This window comes from Hemiscyllium ocellatum, chromosome 3, assembly GCF_020745735.1.
Source record: "Hemiscyllium ocellatum isolate sHemOce1 chromosome 3, sHemOce1.pat.X.cur, whole genome shotgun sequence".
Lineage (NCBI taxonomy): Eukaryota > Metazoa > Chordata > Chondrichthyes > Orectolobiformes > Hemiscylliidae > Hemiscyllium > Hemiscyllium ocellatum.
This window is the reverse complement of record NC_083403.1, coordinates 104,050,835-104,071,351: the sequence shown is the minus strand read 5'-3', so window position 1 is coordinate 104,071,351 and position 20,517 is coordinate 104,050,835. Positions and strand designations below refer to the sequence as shown.

Here is a 20,517-nt window from a genome sequence, read left to right as displayed (position 1 = left end):
GGTGTAATTTCCATCGGAGGCTGATATATCCTCTGCCTTTCAAAAGAGTTCTTTACTTATTCCCATCAATCAGAGGCCAAGGATATTGGGTCCACATATTACCTCGGTGTAACTGAAGAAACCCTGGGGTTGTGTTCATCAGCAAAGAGTTGCAGCTCCTTTGCTTTCATGGCCCACCATATGTTCTTGATTTGTCTTGTTCTTCATTGTAACTCTGTCTTCCCTGTCTGATGAGTTGTCTTTGCCAGGCTGGTGATGTTGTTTTGCTAGGCATGGAGAGCTTTCCTCCCCTTATTGATAAGATTTTCGATGAGGTGGTTGCTCATGTTGAACCAGTCTTGGTGCTTCCTGGTCTTGTAGCCGATAGCTTCTTCACAGCATGATATGATGGCTGTCTCCAGCTTATTCTAGACTTTGTCCGTTCATTAAAATGAACTCTCTGGAAGTTTTGGTGAAGGGTATTGGAAGTTTCCGAGTCTGCTTGGCTCCTGAAACTGCTCAACGTTGAGCATCTTTCTGAACTGCTTCACCTCCAGCTGTTTCTGGTGGCATTTGATGGACATTGAGGAGGGGACAAGCCAGTGTTCTGTCCAGCAGTGGTCTGCACTCCTCATCGCTTTTGGTTTCAGGAATGAACCATGGCATCATCAATCATGTGCCAGTGCTTTGATCATAGATGCCTCTTGAACTTGTCTTTTAACCAAAGTCAAGCTTAAGTCAAAGTCAACATTGTGTTGGTGACCAGCTGGTATTTTGCACATTTTGGTGAGCAGGAGAATCCTGTTAGAGTTGCAACTCCCAGCTCCTTCCTTTCTGATGGTTCCTTTCAAAGCTCCAAGAATGATAGTTTTATTTTTTTCAGGAATGTTGGTGATTATGGTGTCCAGGTTGGTGCAGAACCCTTCTATGGACCCAATTATGGCATCAAGGTTGGAGCATAGGCACTCATGAACATTGCCTGTTGGTTCTTGGTAAGTTGTAAATGGGAGAGATATGAGGCAATCATTGATGCCAACAAGGAGCTCTGAGAGTTGATTAATGAGCTCACTCTTGATCGTGAATCCAGTTCCATGTGTCATGGATCGATCTATGGGTTTTTCTTTCCAGAAGCCACCACCTACTCTCAGGTGCTCTTTGACTCTCCTGCAGGGTAAAGCTATCAACATTGGAGTGCCTGAGTGCGGAGGCCACAAGGTCAGTTCTTCATTGAGAGGATTGCTTTGCTCGTTACTTATATTCCAGGTTCCGAAATTAAGCTTGACTTTGGTTTTTAGACCACAGGTAAATGAGCCCACTGGATGTGAAATTTCAGGCAGGTTGCTGATGAAACAGACTATATTTAGGATACCTTTTCTAGCGCCTTCCCCATGAGAGGTGAGCAGAGTAGATCCTGAAGAAGGCTACTGAGCCATGAAGAAAGCTGCTGAAACACTTGTTCCTGTTGCACGAGTGAAATGACTGAGTCAAACTCCACCACCTACATGCTGGTCTAAAGCTAGGGGCTTCCAGATCTCCCAATCCTGGCCCTATCACCTCTCATCAATTGCTGCAGGGCTTATGTTGTGTGTGAGGGGTTGAATTCCTCTAGGTAGAAACCTTGTGTGGAACACCTTCTAAAATTGGAGTGATGTTGTTCATCAGCATACATGGTCCTTAACAAAAGGAAGATCCTGTTCCAGTGGTAAGGAAACTGGCAACTGGGGATTTTCCTACTGCTGCAGCCTTCATCTGCTGCTGCAGTCATTGATATCACATAACTACAGTATTTTCTGCCTGGATCGCCATTGAGGACTTGTTTTGGATTGCAGTTTGACTGGTTTCCCCTCCTTTCACTTCATGGGTGGCCCTGCCAGGAGGTGAGAACTCCTGACACATCACTCTTGGGATTAACTAAACATTCAAACCTTTCCACCGCAGCAAGGCGACCATCCACAGAAAGCTTAAGTAAAATAACAGTAATGAAATCAATAAAAACACTAACGACCATTTAATCCCAAGGACCAGATGGTTTCCTTTCCAGGATTTTAAAAGAATCAAGTGAGATCTTTGAAGATTCCTTAATTATGATCATCCAAACGTCCTCTTGAAACAGGAACCATTTCTTTAGATTCTAAAACTGTGCAGATGCTACAATCCCCAAAGAGGCCAAGAGCTGTAAAAACAAAAATGTGCACCAAACTAGTGGACAAGGTCAGAAACAAACACAGAAATTGCTGGAAAAGCTCAGCATATCTGGCGACATCTATGGAGAGAAATCAGTTAACATTTCAGGTTGAGTGACCCTTCCTCAGAATAGTTCGAGGGAACTGAAACATTAACTCTGATTTCTCTCCACTGATGCTGCCAGATCTGCTGAGCTTTTGCAGCAATTTCTATTTTTATTTCTGATTTACAGTATCCACAATTCTTCCAGTTTTTAAAAAGTGTTCACTGTAACAAACAAACCAAAAATCAACAAAACTCAAACATTAATTAACTAAGAAATGATACTTGACGCAACGCAGTAAATTTTACTTGATGTCAATACGACATAAACCTTATGTCCTGAACAGTCCCAGACTCTCCCAACTCTCCAATAGACCCTCACCACACTTTGTCAGATTGAGACAAATGTTCAAAGGGCCTTCACTAACCATTCCATTCTATCTGAGTTTCCCAGATAGCTTTTTCCTTTCAGTCCCCTCCGCCCTGATAGCATGGTTTCCCAGAGACTCCTTTAGTTAACCTCTTGAATAAACCCCATTGAACAGTATAGTCAGCTCTGGTGAAACTGTCTTTTCTTCTCCCTGTCTGTTTCTCTACAAAACAGATTTAAGATCTATTTTGTGGGAGAGCTGTGCAACTTTTGTCCCAAGAGTTTCTGTGGGAAAGTTTTCTGCACACAATGTTTCTGTTAACCAGCTTCCAACTCCATAGCAACCTGAGTTATATGAACAATCCTCATAATTCTAATGGCAAAGTTACGAGGAACCACTTGGTCATATTCTCCCATAGACTGACTAGTTTCACTTTGGAGTGACATGTTTCAGGGACCTGTATTACTTAAGGAAGATGAAAGATGGAACCCAGGTAATTGTAGAGCAGAGAGCCTGCTATTTGGGGCAGATTTTCCTGCAGGCTCTTGAACTCTCCAGCCAGGCCGGAATATGAACCTAGAATGTGAATGGTGAGGAAAACACTCATTTGTTGGGCATTTTCATTGAGGCAGTCCATTATTGACCTGAGTGATGACTCATTATCCAATTAAGGATGGGGTAAGGCTGGCTGGACAGCCAATCAGACTCTTCCCAGCTTGAAAGCAATGGCAGACCATAAGGACAGGGAAGTATGGAGATGCCTTTGGAATTCTCTTCCCTGGAGAGCAATGGTGGCTGGGTCACTGAATATATTCAAGGTTGAGTTAGACAGATTATTGAGCTACGTGCAATAGAGTCAAATTTTAGGTGGGGACAGGCCGCAAAGTGGAGTTAAAGCCACCATCAAATCAGCCGTGATCTTACTGAATGACAGAGAAGGCTTGATGGGCTAAATGGCCTCTTCCAGCTCCTAGTTCTTAAAATCTTATGACAGGGCATTTCAAAATGGTGGCGTCCATCTCCAAGTTAAAGATGGGTCTTACAACTAGGTCACACTATTGTGCACCTGCCTGGACCCTAGTATACCCCAAGGAGGCAGCTCTGAGTTACCTTAACAGACCCTCGCCAGCTGTACGTACCTGGAGGTGGACTGGCAAATCTGTTAATTGGTTTAGAGTGGCACTGCCACCCTCACCACCACTAAAATGGCCCAGGAGCAGGTAGAGCTGGGTGACAGTAGGGTGATTTTAGCTCTCAGTCCTGAGTCCTATGGTGACCTAAACATCAAGCCCCTTGTCATTGAGGAAATTCCTAGAATCTCTAATTATAGATTAGGTGACAGGAATATTCAACCAACCAGAGAGAATTAGCACAGGTTAGTAAGTGGCAGGCCCTGCCTGAAAAGCCTGATTGATATTTTTTTAAAAACTGCCTATAGATGTGGAAAGGGGCCTGTCTATGGCAGGGGGGGACTTTCAGAAGGTTTGTGATAAAGTGCCTCACAAAGGACTGTTAGCTAAAATTGAAGCTCATGATTTAAGGGTAAATTATTAACTTGGTCAGGAAATTGGCCAAAAGGCAGGAGATAGAAAATAGGAATCATGACCATATATCTCCTACTGGTAGAACTGGACTAAAAGCCAAGATTTGACTTTATGGGTAACACAAAGAGTAACAACGTGGTAAGCAGTGTGGATGGAAGCATAACATGGCAAATATGAGGTGGTCCACTTTAGATCTAAAGAGGATTGAACAAGGGACTTTGGAATTATAAAAAACAGGAGCTGTGAAGGTTCAAAGAGACTTGAGTATCCAGATCCAAAGATCATTAAGTCTCAAAAGCAGGTAATTAAATAATCAAATGCAAATTGAATATCGATCTTTGCATCAGGAGGACGAGAACTCAAGGGAAAAAACATTTCTGCTCAGTTGTACAACCCTTATTAAACCGTCTTCTTGATGGTTTATGGGCCACTCTGAGTAGCACACCCTGAGGAAGAATATGTTATCTTCGGAGAGTGTTATGATGTACGATTACCAGAATGACACCTTGACTATAAGGGTTAAATTACGACACAAGATCACCAAGCTAGTGTTGTGTTTCCCGCAGTTTGAGGGATAGAGTAATCAAAGTGATGAAGACATGAAGACAGGTTAGCTCAGAAGAAAGTATTCCTCCTGTTAAGAGAGTCCAGCTCTGGGGAACAGATTCTAAAAATTAGAGTCAGTCCTTCAGGACTGAAATTTAAAACGCACTTCCACACTTAAAAGGTGGTGAAAGTTTGAAAAACTTCTGCAAATGGCAATTGGTCGATTGTAAATTTAAATTCGGAAAATGTTTGATTTTTGATATACAGCACGGAAACAGACCCTTCAATTTAACTAGTCCACACTGGCCATAATTCCAAGCTAAACGAGTCCCACTTGCCTGCATTTGGCCCATATGTCTCTAATTCTTTCCTATTCATAAACTTATCCAAATGCTATAACTGTACTGCATCCATCACTTCCTCTGACAGTTCATTCCACACTCACTGTGTCAAAAAAGTTGCTCTTCGTGTTTTTTTTTAAATTTTCTCCTCTAACCTTAAAACTATGGTTCATAGTTTGAAACTCCCTTACCATAGGGAAAAGACACCTTATCTATGCCCCTCATGATTTTATAAACCTCTATAAGGTCGCTCCTCAACCTCCTTTGTTCCAGTAAAAAACGTCCCAGCCTATCCAACCTCTCCTTATATCTCAAACCCTCCATTCCTCGCAACATCCTGGTAAATCTTTATGAAACCAGTTTAATAATATTCTTCCTATAACAGGGTGACCAGAACTGCACACAGTACTCCAGGAGAGGCCACATCACCGTCCCATACAACCTCAACATGATTTCTCAATACCTTTGCACAATGATCTGAGCAATGAAGGCATGAGTGCTAAGTGCCTTCTTAACCGCCCTATCTACCTGTGGCAAATTTCAAAGAATTATGTATCTGAACCCCGATGTCTTTCTGTTCTACAGCACTACCCAGGGCCCTACTGTTAATTGTATAAGTCCTGCCCTTGTTGGTTTTACCAAAGCGCAATACCTGGCATTTATCCAAAATAAACTTCATCTACTACTTGATCAAGATCTCCTTGTAATCTTCGATAACCTTCTTCACTGTCCACTATGCCACCAATTGTGGTGTCATCCACAAACGTATTGACTATGCCTTCTATATTCTATTCCAAATCGTTTATATAAATGACAAGCAAAAGTGGACCCAGCACTGATCCCTGTGGAATACCAGTGGTCATAGGCCTCCAGTCTGAGAAACAACCATCCACTATCACCCTCTGTCTCCGACCAAGAAGCCAATATTGTATGCAATTGGCAAACTCACCCTGAATCCCACGTTAGGCAAACGTGAGGACTGCAGATGCTGGAAACCAGAGTTCAGATCAGAGTGGTGCTGGAAAAGCACAGCAGATCAGGCAGCATCCAAGGAGCAGGAAAATCAACGTTTCGGGCAAAAGCCCTTCATCAGGAATAGAGCTTCTGTTCCTGTTGAAGGGCTTTTGCCTGAAATGTTGATTTTCCTGCTCTTTGGATGCTGCCTGATCTGCTGTGCTTTTCCAGCACCACTCTGCTGTGAATCCCATGTTACCTAACTTTACTAATTAGTCTACCATGTGGAACCTTGTCAAAGCCTTCACTAAAGTCCATGTAAACAGTGTTTCTTGCTTTGTCCTCGTCAATCTTTTGACATAAAACCTTAAGATGCACATGCAGAATCTGGCCCTTTGGCCCATCGAGTCTGCTCCACCATTCAATGAGATGGTGGCTGATCTGATAATCCACAACTCCATTTAGCACTCTTGCCTTCATTGCTCAGATCTTTTCACCTCCTAACCCTTGACTCCCTTACTGATGAAAAATCTAATATCTCCGCCTTGAAAATAGTTAATGACAATTGTCTATAGTAAAGCATTCCACAGATTCACCACCCTCTGAGAGAAGGAAATTCCTCATCATTTCGGTTTTAAATGAATTGGCCTTTATTTGAGTTGTGCCCTCTAATTATAGACCTTCCCACAATGGGAATAACCTCTCCACATCTACCCTCGCAAGCCTCCTATGAATCCTGTGTGTTTTCATTAGTTTTCTCTCGATCTTCTCAACTACAAAGTCTACAAATTCAACTTACTCAACCACTCATAAGACAATCCATTCATACTCTGGGCTGTGCCTAATGTCAGTCTATCTTTCTTTACATAAGAGAATTAAAACTGTTCACAGCTTCCCAGCAGTAGTCTGATTTCTGTGTTGTATAGTTTTAGCAAGACCTTGCTATTTTTCTACCTCATTCCATTTGAAATAAACATTTAACTTTCCAATTGCCTTTCCTTTTGCCTGCAGTAATGGTACACTAGCCTTTTGTGATTTATACAAGAGGACCCCAAATCCCTGTGCTGTGTGCGCTGGTTCATGCACTGGAATCTTCAAACCATTGTGTGCTGTCTGCAGTCTTTCTCTTACTAATTAATGTTCAGCTCCTCTGTTCTTCCTGCAACAGTGCATAACCAGACATTTTCTCCCATTTTATTTCATCTCACTGAACATTTTTATATATCTCTATGGACACTCTGTGTTATCCTTACCACTGACCTTCCCACCTATTTTTTCGGGATGGGACCATTGGCCGGCGCTGATTAGCCACTGCCCTTTCACCACTGAGGACGCATAGCCACCGCCCATTGGCCACTGAGGACGCTTAGCCACTGCCCATTGGCCACTGAGGACACTTAGCCACCGCCCATTGGCCACTGAGGACGCTTAGCCACCGCCCATTGGCCACTGAGGACGCTTAGCCACTGAGGACACTTAGCCACCGCCCATTGGCCACTGAGGACACTTAGCCACTGCCCATTGGCCACTGAGGACGCTTAGCCACCGCCCATTGGCCACTGAGGACGCTTAGCCACTGAGGACACTTAGCCACCGCCCATTGGCCACTGAGGACACTTAGCCACCGCCCATTGGCCACTGAGGACGCTTAGCCACCGCCCATTGGCCACTGAGGACGCTTAGCCACTGAGGACACTTAGCCACCGCCCATTGGCCACTGAGGACACTTAGTCACTGCCCATTGGCCACTGAGGACGCTTAGCCACCACCCATTGGCCACTGAGGATGATTCGCCACTGCAAGTCTTTGTAACTCATTTTTATGTATAAACCAATAAAATGATATTTATTTTACCTCTTTTTTTATCAATATGTACTATGTAGTTGTATAAATAAAGGGGACTGAGAAGTATGAAAGAACAAGGGGGAGGGAAAACAATCAGTACATATATATATATTTCCAGTGGTTAATAGCCTCCAGAGGTCAAACGACCCCAATGGAGAAATGCTGGTGGTGAACCGGCAGTGGCTCATCGGCGGTGCCAAATCTGCCGTGGTGAATCATCACCAACCCCTATTTTTTTGTGATCAAAACAGACAACATTAAGGTCTGTCTCTACCTTTGAACCAGGTGGGACTCTCACCTGCCCTGGAGGTGTGTCACAACATCTCTGACCGAGTTGAGAGAAATGATCTAAAATAGGCAACATTTTAAAATGTAAACTAATGGCCGTCACCTTGAATAAGTCACATTCAACAGGCACGGCCTTTCAACCACGACAAATGGGTGAGATCAAAACGCACAATGGGGGCGTGTCTGCACTTTAAGTATTTGCTGTGTCAACTCAAAACTGAGATAATGGGTGATGGAGCAGAATTCAGGTATGGCACTAATGACTTTTTTGTGATATCCTCAGACAGGGATCGGCAAAATTAGGTCAGGCAGGTTATTCAACTCCAGGAGAGTTTTATTTGGGGGAAGGAGGTTGGTTGGAGGAAGTGAAGGCAGGAAAGTGGAGCTAATCAATTATGATCTTATTGAGGAGCAGGACAGTCTCCAGGGGCAAAATGTGTTGCTGGAAAAGTGCAGCAGGTCAGGCAGCATCCAAGGAGCAGGAGAATCGACGTTTTGGGCATGAGCCCTTCTTCAGGAGTCTCCAGGGGCAGTTGGACTTGGCTGCCCATTTCCTTGTGGTATAAGGGAACCATTTTATTGAGAAAAAGCAAAAAATGTCATGCTCAAAAGCCAGTAATGATGAAGGACAGGATGGAAGCACATTTGAATAATTGCTTCTATCTGAAACAAGAAAAAAAATTCATTGAATTAAATTAAAGGGAGAAGAAGCTCATTAGATCTGTGCAGGATTGGGGGGGTGGGGGGGGCGTGTAGAGAGTTAATCCGTCAAGTCCAATATGACTCCTATTCGCTTTACTGAAAGGTATTAAAAGATATGGGGTGTAAGGGGTCCTATAGAATTAGTTTGTTGATCAGCCTTGACCTTATTGAATGCTGGGGCAGGCTGGATGGCTGACTCATGGCCCCATGTTTCAGAGTTCTCCCCGCTGCCCTGACCAATACCAATCCCTGGTCACTGTCACATTACCGTTTTTTGGGATGTTGCTGTGCACAAATTGGCTGCCATCGCTTCCACCTTACAGCGGTGGCTGCGCCTCAAAAGTATTTCATTGGCTGTAAAGTGTTTTGGGACATCCTGGGATCAAGAAAGGCGCTACAGAAATGCAAAATCTTTCTTTCAGGTCTTGTTTAAGATGCTCCTGGGCAGTGCCAAGTACGGTGAAGCAGCTTTGTTCCTTTCGGTGCTGGGACTTTTCAATGTCACCTTCGTCACCTTTGTTCCGGTGGCCCTTTACTTCACTGGCGTTGAGTACTGGACCCCATTCAGCCTCATTCCTTGGGAGAAACTGTGCGGGATGGCGACTCTCTTGCTGTGTAAGTCCTCAGGAGAAGTGAACAATGTCCCCTCCCCACCCTGCAAGACCTCTCTGCCGAGTCTGTGAATGAACCGAGCAATTGGCACTGGAACCTTGGGGATGGGGATGGGGGGGCGAAGCAGAAGGACAATGGGTCAGTCTTTAAGGGATAGTGGGTACGGCACTCCTGCCTCTGAGGCTAAAAGTGGTGGGACAGAGGGAGTACTGCACTATCTGAGTGGCCATGTTTTGGTTGAGATATTAAGCTGTAGCTCCATCTGTTCTCACTCTGGAAATATTTTGGAGAGGACCAGGAAACGTTTCCCAGTCCTGGTGAATAGTTACTCCTCAAACATTATTATTCAGAGCAGATTGTGTGGTCATTATCCTTTCTTCCTGCTTGTGGGTCATTGACTGTCACATTACCTGATTTACAACAAGGACCTCAGTCCAAGATGCTATATAAATGCAAGCCTTTTATTTTGTAAATCCACAATTTCTTGTGTCCATTGTTTCAGCCTTTAACATCCTGATGAATTTTGGGATTGCTGTCACATCACCAACTCTGATCTCGGTGGGAGTGGTCCTCAGTGTCCCTGTGAATGCTGGTAAGACGTTTTCTCCTTCACCTCTTTTTCACAGGCAGCCCGGTACCTTGGACAAGGGGAGCCAAGAGGTGCCCAAGTAGGAGCTCCACACCCTCTCAAATGCCCTCACAGTAGACCTCCCACTTTCCTTTCTGCGTTAACTAGAACTCGTCCAAAACGCTGCAGGGAAGGTTAAGGGGCGATTCTGTCGAGGTGTTTGTAATTGTGTAAGTTTTGGACAGAGCTTGATGAGGGAAGACTAACTCCACTGTGTTGTAGAACTGGAGTTGGAGTTCAGTGTGGACAAGTGCGAGGACCTCCACTTTGGGTCTTAGAATGATGATCAGATGCAGTTCCTAATTGGTGAGAAACTCGGAATGGAGGGGAGAGAAATCTGGAATGGAGGGACGAGAAACTCGGAATAGTGCAAGAATGGGAAGACTGAACAGCGCAAATACAGAAATAAATCACTAAAAGCCAGTGGTCAGGCATAAAAGAACCAATGAAGGTGGAGCAAATGTTGGTCGTTGTCTCTGAGGGCTGGTTTACACAGAGCTGGATGACTGTGTAAAGCTGTGTTAGATACCAGCTGGAGGACTGTGTTCAGCTCTCGACACAGTCCCTCAGGGACGGTATAATGGCTCTGAAGAGCATGCAGAGTAAATTGACCAGAGCAGGACTGAAAGGGTTAAACGACAGTGACTGATTGTGTCGAGTCTTCTTGGACACACTGGTGGAGAACATTGAGGATTCATTATTTCCCTTGTGCATGAGACCACTATAACAGGACCAAAATAGGGCAGGGCCTTTCAGGGTGATATCAGGGAGCACTTACTTACTGAAAGGGCTGTGGACATCTGGACTTCTCACCCTCACAAGCAGCTGATGAGGCTGAGGGCAGGGATGGGGAGAGGAGGGAAGGAGAAAGAGTGTCAATTGAAACGTTCAAACCTGTGATTGAGAGATCTTTCTAGTGAATATGCTGATTAAAGGTTATGAAACCAAGGTGGTTAAATGGAGTTAAGACACAGATCAGCCTTGATCTAATGGGGTACATAGAGACATTCAAGTTAGGAACAACAGCAGGTCCCTCAGACCTTCAAGCCTGCTTCATTATTCAAGGGGACCATGGATGATTTGGTAACTCTACATTCTCACATACCCTGATACCCTTTCACCCCTTACTTAACAAGAACCTGTTTAAAAAAAATTTTGGAGACTTTGCTTCCACTACCTTTTCTGGAAGAGAGTTCCAATGACTCATACTGGGGGTAAAAGAAATCGTCTTGACTCTGTATTAAATGGCTGACCCCTTATTTTTAAATAGTGACCCCTTGTTCCAGTCCCTGCCACAAGACCCTTCAGGATCTAATATGTGTCAATCATCTCTTACTGTTAGTCTGTACTTCAAAGGGCACAAGTTGAGCCTGCCCAACTTTCCCTCATAAGACCACCTCTCCTTTCCAGGTATTAATCTGGTAAATCACCAATGAATTTACTTCCTCAAAAAAGGTGACTAATACTGTGCATAGTACTCCAGATATAGGCTCACCAATATTGTATAACTGATTCATAAATTCCCTACAATTTTATTCAGTCCCACTCACTGAAATATTCTATTAGCTTTCCTTACTGTATCTTCATGTTAGGTTAATGCCCAATTTGTTAACAAATACACCATGGGCTTTTGTTTCCCCCACAACAATCTTTAATGTAGGCACTTTATCAATTGTCTTTTGAAATCTAATCTTTTATCCCATGACACATGTTACTTCAAAGAACAAAAACAAATTGGTTAAATATACTTTGATTTTCACAAAATCATGTTGACTCTGCTGATTACCTCTGGTTTCACTAATGTGATTATTAGTAGCTTCTAACAGGCTGCATTTCAAGATGGAGGAGCTGTGGGACCTCCGGTTACCATCTTTCTGTTAAGGTCAGTGACAATTAGCCACACAGAAAGCAGCATTCCTTCCCATCTCATTCCTTAAGATGCAGGATCGAGGGTGGGTTAGGCCCTTTGATTAGATTCCCACACCCCCAAAAGCAGATATTTGCCTGTTCATTTAAAAGGGAAGGACAGTACCAGCTCAGCTCTGTCTTCACTTGCTAAGACAATGAGAGGGTACAAAAAAAGACAATGAGAGGGTACAAAAAAAGAAATACCCAAATGGTGTGACATTTTGTTGGAAATGGTGTTGGAAATCCTTTCTCCAAACAGCAGAGATTTGTCTCCCGTTTTCTCTTGTCCCATTGGAGGAGCCATCAGTGAGAGGGTCTCTGAGTCTTCACTGACAACCTTTTCCCTCCTCCCTGCTCTTGTTGCTGGATCTAAACCCGCCCAGGTCCAGCCCTCTGCTGCTTTTCCTCCATCGATCTCCTTTACCACCACCACCCACCACCTCCTTACCCCCAATCAACTTCCCTCCAGCCCTTACCACAGGAACTTCATCGATTCTCATCCCCATCTGTAATTGAGCCTCTTTCCCCCAGACCCCCGTGTCTCCTCACCCACTCTGGACCCTGCCCTACCCTGCACCCTGCCTTCAAACCCACCTCTTTGACCCTGACTGCTTACTGCTGGGATTCAAGAATATTTTCAACTCTGTGACCCACTTCCAGTGGGAGGAGATTTAATCTCTTGCCAGGAGCAAACCTGAGGGCAGATCAGTGCAGGCAGGAAGATTTATGGGGTAAGACATTAAACCAAAGTCTCTCTGCTGTTTCGGGTCGATGTATAGATCCCACGGCACTAATTCAAACATGAATGGGAAGCTCAGCCCAGGGTCCCGGCCAACTGTTGTCCCACAAACAAAATCACGAAACCAAGGTAAAGTATGTGGACATTATTACATCGCTGCTGAGCACAGGAGCTGGCTGTGAATAAATTGGTTGCTCCATTTCCTACATTGTAACCATGACTACGCATCAAGAAGTACTTCACTGGCTGTTACACGCTTTGGAACAACCCAAGGTTGTAAAAGTTGCTGTAGAAATGGAACTTGTTCCCTTGACCTTGCAACATATTCTGAACAAAGGAGCGAGAAAGTCTGGCAGTCATTTTGGGGTAGAGAGAGTTAATGGAAAGAATTTTGAATTGAAGAGTGTGGCGCTGGAAAGGAACAACCAGTCACTCAGCATCCGAGGAGCAGGAGAATCGAGGTTTCCAGCATAAATTGTTCATCGTGAAGAGATTATGCCTGAAACATTGATTCTCCTGCTCCTTGGATGCTGCCTGACCGGCTGTGCCTTTTCAGCACCAGCCTCTACGTCTCTGATCTCCAGAATCTCCAATCCTCATTTACCCCTGGAAAGAATATTGAATCTAATGAGTCCGTCCATTTGTTTTCCAATTGTTATAAGTAACAGAAGCTAAAAATGATATCAGTAGGTGGCAAGCCTTACAATGCTTTCCATCTGAATTCATTACCTTGGACTGACAGCACTGACAGACGCACTACTCCATCAGGGTCCGAGTCTGGATCTGGGTCGGTGTCGGGGGTCAGCCCTCTACATCCACATTCTCATGTATATGGGACCATGTGAGATTTCTGCTCACCTTACTCAGGGTGAGAGATTCTCAATCCTTGTTCATGTCCCAGCTGCAGTGAGGCTAAGGTTCTGTGGATTGCTCCCTGATTCGCAGAGGAGCTGGGTAAAATATTCCTGACCTCTGACCCAACTTGAAGACTGCATAGCCTCTGAGCTGTTTGCCTTCACTCCCACCTCACCTTTCTAAATAAGGGCATTGCTGCTGGTCCATGGGTGGCTTTGTGTGGTGCTCTGTTTTTGATGAACCCTGGCTTGTGGTCCCAGAGAAGGGGCTGCCTGGTATTTAATCTGCCTCAGAGGGAAGGAAGCCCAGCACCATTACCCAGCCCGGCCTTAGCAATGACTGCAGCCCATTACCAATGTGACTCACCCATCTCTTGCCTCTGAGTTTGGGAGAGGCCACTCAGTCATATCCCAGCAGATCAAGGGAAAGATCCGACAGTGACCCCACAGGGAGGTAGACTGGGGAGCGTTGGGACTGGATGTGGGGATGAGGTGAATGCAGTGTCTGCCAGCTTATTAATGCCTGCCTGTTGGCTTTCTGCCCTTTGCCCCTTGCCCCACAGTGGCTGATGCCTACTACAGTGACATTGTGTTCAACAGTGTGCGGGTCATCGCTGTCCTGATCATCTGCCTGGGCTTCCTCCTGTTGCTGCTGCCCGAGGAGTGGGACCGAATGGCCCTGGACTTCCTGTCCCGCTTCAAGGTCAGGAAGAAGGAGGAGGCTGTTGAGGAGCAGGGAGAAGCTGGCTTCGCAGGACAGAGTCGAAACAAGGGCTCACGAACCTCCACTGCCACGTTTGCACACTCATTCTAGTCAGTGGCCTGGAAGTTACAACCGAGCTCGTGGTGATGATGAAAGGCAATGAACAGCACACATGACGAACTCGTGTTCCATATGGGGGTCTGTCTGGTAGGGCGGTTGTAACGTATTGGACATGTCTGGTCACTTGCATTTCTCGGGACCCAGTCACAGACTCACGGTCACTGAAGGGGGGGAGGGGTAGTGGATACCTCTGAAGGGAAACGGTGAGGAAAGGCCACTCAACTTCTGACATCTTTTTTTTAGTTACTGCCCAGGTTTTCAGCTGGGGATGGGTGGCTGGTGGTGACCTGACCTCAGGATGGGGTGAGCTATGGCAGACCGGTTCTCCCAGCCCATGGGGTACAGTGCCAACCTGCTCGGAGATGGCCCAGCTGTAGTATGGGAGGGGGCTGCGGAGGGGTCGAGGGGTAAGAAAGGTGGTTAATTCCCTGTTGGTCACCAAATGCACGTTTCAGCAGAGGCTGCAGTATTTTGTTTCTGTGACAAAGGTTGAGGTGGATTTTACAAAGAGTTGATGATAACTGATGCCTGCCTGAGTTCTCCTCTTTGGGATCTGGGATTTATTTTAATTGGTGTTCCCAACATGTGGACACTGGCCTATGTAGTCCACCACTGAATGTTTAAACTCTTCATTTTTGTGCCCCAGAACTGCCAGCTGCGTTATAAGGGCTAGTGACAGGAAGCTGTATCATCCTTTTTCTCTGTGGTGACTATTGGAGGATTTGAAGTTTAAGGGTGCTATAAATAAAGGGTATCTCGGCAGGATTGTTAATGTGCATGCAGTGGGGGGTTTAATGAGCACCATGTAAAGGCATCAGGGCCTCCGGTCTCTGACAGTGAGATTGGCAAGAGTGATTGTCAGCACTTGGCCAGGCATTATCACCCACCACACAGTATACCCACTTCCTATCCGACCCTACTTTCAAACCAGCCTGTTATTGGACTCCTCTATCAGTCAGACATGATGCAATCTAGACTCTTCCCTTTTACACTACATGTGAGGGGCACTTACATTGTTTCTTTCAACTGTTACTTACTGAGGCTTGGGAGGGGTGGGAGTGTTGGGGGTGTGGGATGCTGTGACCCACAGCCAGTCCCTGCTGTTCTCCCTGGTCATCCTCTGTCGCCCAAATTGGAGATTTAGAGGATTCCACACCTTCTCAATTCCAGCCCCTCCCTCTCATAATGCCTTTCCAATTCTTGGGATCACTCTTGCTCAGCCAGGGGAACTTTTAAGAGGTGCTCATAAATGTGAAGATTGTGGGGGGGAATGTGGTCCTGGGAGAGTTAAACAGGAAAAGTCATTTTTCCAAAGGAGGACTGGCATCTTTAGCTAACAACAAAATTAGATGTGGAGGGGATGGGGAGTATTTGGTATCTGCGATTTGCTCACTGCATTCCAGTTGGGTTTAATGTGGACAGGGTTTGGACCCACCCCTGATGATGTCAGAGGGGTTGTCCCCCAGAGAAGGTGTTAAATGGAGGTAAGTCTCAGTTGGACATTGGAAGAAGCGCGATTACTGCAGACTTCAGTTTAAGGTGTTGCCTCGGACAGTCAGGCACTCACTCTGTCACCCTGAATGTTCAGTCACTACCCTGGGTGAGCATCAACCCCTGACCTTCTAACTTAGAGAGGGAGAGTGTTCTCCACTGAGGCTCGAACAATCTAACCACTCTCCTGTGGTGACCCACTAACCATGATGGTCTCTTTATGACTTAACAAAAATGTGACACGTTGTGAAATCAAATATTGGTGACCAACACCAAGTCAATACTACCAGGATGATCACATTAGAACATCAGATACTTAGCAGCCTGTGGCCTCTTTGCGATTTTTACTGACGGAAGCCATGAGAAAGCAGTTTTAAGTCAAACTTGCATGTTTTCATTAACATAATCTAATTTAATATGTCTGAATGTATGTTTGTGTTTTTTTTACAACAGTCTTAATGGTGGCTGGAGGTGAAGCATGATGTTCAGGTATTAAACAAAACATCAGTAAGTGCATGGTCTTCACTGGCACAACCCAATCACCAGCCACCACACCAATCCCCCACTTCCACCTTCCTCCCCCCTCCAATTCTGAGTCAGACCCTATTCCAAAGGATTCTGTCACAAGACTTCACAGGCCTGTGCCCTCTCTCCTGCCATCAATCACCTCTCGTGCCCAACCTATGCCCACCTACCCAGAGCCAGTCAGCAGAACAGCAGACTGTCCATTCCCTAGTTATATAATACTGTGCTGTCGATTCACACAAACACAATATTTTTATAACTAATAAAAGTGTGTAATAGAAAAAGGGGGAATTTGCTTCATTTGTTTAAGGCCCCTAAGACTTGACTTTGGGTCTCCTGTTGCGTGTCTTGGAGATTAAAGGTGACTCCTGCTAATCTTGGAAAGTTGGCAGCACAACTATTCCCAGTTCACCTTCTGTGAGATATCAGACACGTCAGGATGTGAGAACGTCACATTCCACATCCACAAAGGATTATGAGATGTTACTCAGGAGAGGAGGGGCTTGAAGGAATGGGAATCTCCTGAAGACCTTTTCCTCTCAGAAGAATCTCGCTGACAAACACAATATGTCTGATCAAGATGCAGATATCTCCATTTCCAGTCTGGAGAAGATGGGATCAATTCTTGTTCAGACAGAGGAATGTTTAAGAGTCTTCATAAAATGTGGGGGCTGGCGGTGGGTGATCTTGAGAGAGTAAGACAGGAGCTGAAAATGTGTTGCTGGAAAAGCACAGCAAGTCAGGCAGCATCCAAGGAACAGGAAATTCGACGTTTCGGGCATAAGCCCTTCTTCAGGCTTATGCCCGAAACGTCGAATTTCCTGTTCCTTGGATGCTGCCTGACCTGCTGCGCTTTTCCAGCAACACATTTTCAGCTCTGATCTCCAGCATCTGCAGACCTCACTTTCTCCTCGAAGAGTAAGACAGGAGAAGCCATTTTTCCACAGGGGGACTGGTATCACGAAGACATGGGTATAATCAACAACAAAATCAGATGTGAAAAGAAGGAGATTTTCCTTTTTAAGGAACGAAGTACGACATGGAATGAGCCGTTTGAAAGAGAGACCAAAATAAACCAAAATGTGGTGAGGATGTGGAGGTGAATCCTGGTGAGAATAGAACACGTCCATGAATTTCCAACAGAAATCAGGTGGGTTCTGGATGACAAACGGTGTTCAAGGTCATTAGGAACAAGCCATGAAAGACTGTAGATAGGTAAGCTGAAAGCTTGAAGGGTTTCCTCTTCCTGAGACCGTGTTACTATTTTTAAATGCAAAACACTTTTATCTGAAAAGAATGGAATTTATTCATCTGCAGAACTGTGTTAACCACGTGTAAACTAAGGATGAAAAATTATTGTCTATTTTACCAGAAATTGCAAAAAAACAATAAAATACATTAGTAAGAAAATTGGTCTCTGTGAGTTCTTAGTCTTTAAAATCTCTCTCTCTCTCTCTGTGAAAGATCTGTGAGCAGTTACCAACCTCCGCACTGCAGAAAACTTACAGTACACAGTGGAGAATGTGCAGATAGTCACAAGAATGATACCAGAACTGACAGGTCACAATTATCTCTTAGAAAGAGAAGGCTAAGGTGTTAAATGATGGTGATCATTAATTTTATGTCTGGGTTTGGTAGGGATACATGTGGAAATGTTTCCTTGTGTATTAGACAGAAACTAAGGGCCATCAATATATTTAATTCTTTAAGAGAAATCTCTTTACATAAGAGAATGATTAGAATGTGGAGTTCACTGCCACAGGAGTGGTTGAGAACAACAGCAGAGATACTTTCAAGAGACTGTAAGTACCAGAACAGAGCTGTTAGGCTGCTTCTGTATTTTCCATTACCTGTAAATGGCAGGAATCTTATCAAATCACTACAAATGTCACCAGATTTGTTTAACAATGAAAGTCATTTAACATGACATTTGATTAGATTACTTACAGTGTGGAAACAGGCCCTACGGCCCAACAAGTCCACACCGACCCGCCGAAGAGCAACCTACCCAGACCCATTCCCCTACATTTACCCCTGCCCCTAACACTATGAGCAATTTAGCATGGCCAATTCACCTAACCTGCACATCTTTGGACTGTGGGGGGAAACCGGAGCACCCGGAGGAAACCCACACAGACACAGGGAGAATGTGCAAACTCGACACAGACAGTTGCCTGAGGCGGGAATTGAACCGGGTCTCTGGCGCTGTGAGGCAGCAGTGCTAACCACTGGTGAGACTTGTTGTCACCTGATAATAAATGTTCGAGTATATATCCATCCATGAGGTGTTATTGTTAAATTCAAATCAAAAATATCAAGAACAGGACTGCGAAACTCCCTGTATTGTGTCATACTGAAATGGTATCCTGTATCCATACAGCATCATTAACACAGTCAAAGCTCCCAAAGGTGTTTGACAGAAGCTGCAATTTGGAAACAAGTCCCCAGACATTATTGGATTAGATTAGATTACTTACAGTGTGGAAACAGGTCCTTTGGCCCAACAAGTCCACACCGACCCGCCGAAGCGCAACCCACCCATACCCCTACATTTACCCCTTACCTAACTCTACGGGCAATTTAGCATGGCCAATTTACCTAACCCACACATCTTTGGACTGTGGGAGGAAACCGGAGCACCCGGAGGAAACCCACGCAGACACGGGGAGAACGTGCAAACTCCACACAGTCAGTCGCCTGAGGCGGGAATTGAACCCGGGTCTCTGGTGCTGTTTGAGGAAGATTTTGCGGGGTCAATTGGGCAGGATGTGCCCTTGACATTTCCAGTGCCCAGGTCAATGTCATCTTGTCCATTCAGATGTTTTGACCCTATTTGACCTGCATGATGTAGCTGAGTGGCTTGTTGCAGCAGTTCTAAGTCAACCACCTTGATGTCCACCTAGAGTCACATGTAGGCCAGGCCTGGTCACCACGTTGCCTGGAATGAAGAAGGTTAGTTATGAGGGAAGAATATAGAGGGGGGAAACCTCTCAACATTTCAGAAGTATTCAGATGATCACTTGGAATATGATAGCCTAAAGACTATGGGCCAGATGCTGGGAAATGGGACTAGGTGTTTGACACCCAAGGTGGATGTGATAGGCCGAAGGGCCTCCTTCAGGCTGTGAAACTCGACAACACTAACTGGCGGCCCTGGTTGTTTTCTTGGAAACAGAGGAGGTTGACGGAGTTCTCACTGAGTACAAAATTGAAGGGCCTAGAAAGAGTGCTTAGGAAGAACCAAGTTGAGACATCTGAAACCAGGAGGCATAAAATAATTGGCGGAAGAATTGAGCAGGGATTTGAGGTGATAAGATTTTGATCAGAGGGGCTGTAACTTAGGATGGAAACACCAGAAAACTCAACACCTCAAAAATACTGAAGTGTTATAACCTAGAGAGTTAGGGACCAAGAGCTGGAAAAAGGAATGAGGCTGGAGAGCTATGTTTAGGCTGGCACAGCCCTACTCAGCCAAATAGCCATCTACTGTACCGTAACCTTTCCTGTTTCAATGGCTTGATGTGTATGTGCTTTCAAATGTGATGGGAATTTACAGCACAGGAAGAGACCACTGAGCTGCTTATGCTGGTTCCATTTCCCCTCTATCCTTTTATATTCCTCCTCTTCAAATAGGTATCCAATTACTTTTGAAAAGATGTTCTAACGCCTACATCACAAGTGTTTATGGCAGTACATCCCATGGTTCACTAGTCCTGAATCACACCCTTTCCGCTGGACTATTTCAGGAGAATCTTTCACCTCCATCACCTAGTTCCACATTCATCCCTCAATACAAACTCTCATTATAGAGCTAGAACCATTTTCCAGGTTTAGTTCTCTGCTGCACTCCATCTCCCTCTCTCCACCTCAATCTATTTCCTGGTGTCCGTCCCACTCTCCCTGTCATTCTCTCCTCCTTGTGTCTCTCCGACTCTTCCCCTTACTCAGATTGTGAGTGTAGATGTGGGTGACTGTCAGTGATGGCAAAAGATGAATGAGGTGTAGGTGTTGGTGCAGGTATACATTGACATGGGTATGGTTGTAAATTGAATGACTGGGCATAGATGTTGGTGAGAGAGGATATAAGTTTTGGTGTGAGTGGGCACAAGTGTCAGTGGGACTAGGAGGCTGTAGATATTGG

The 20,517-nt window shown here is 45.0% G+C and overlaps 1 protein-coding gene across 2 annotated transcripts in view; it reads left to right on the top strand.

Moving 5' to 3' along the window:
* Window positions 1-16,660, top strand: part of slc35f3b (solute carrier family 35 member F3b) — a 141,439-nt gene extending 124,779 nt beyond the window's left edge. For both annotated transcript variants that reach the window (XM_060852505.1, XM_060852496.1), the window contains 3 exons: window positions 9,219-9,411; window positions 9,911-10,000; window positions 14,101-16,660. In XM_060852505.1, coding sequence (XP_060708488.1) covers window positions 9,219-9,411; window positions 9,911-10,000; window positions 14,101-14,351 — 534 coding nt within the window. In that variant the 3' untranslated portion in view covers window positions 14,352-16,660. The remainder of the gene's footprint in view (window positions 1-9,218; window positions 9,412-9,910; window positions 10,001-14,100) is intronic.
* Window positions 16,661-20,517: the final 3,857 nt, after the last annotated feature.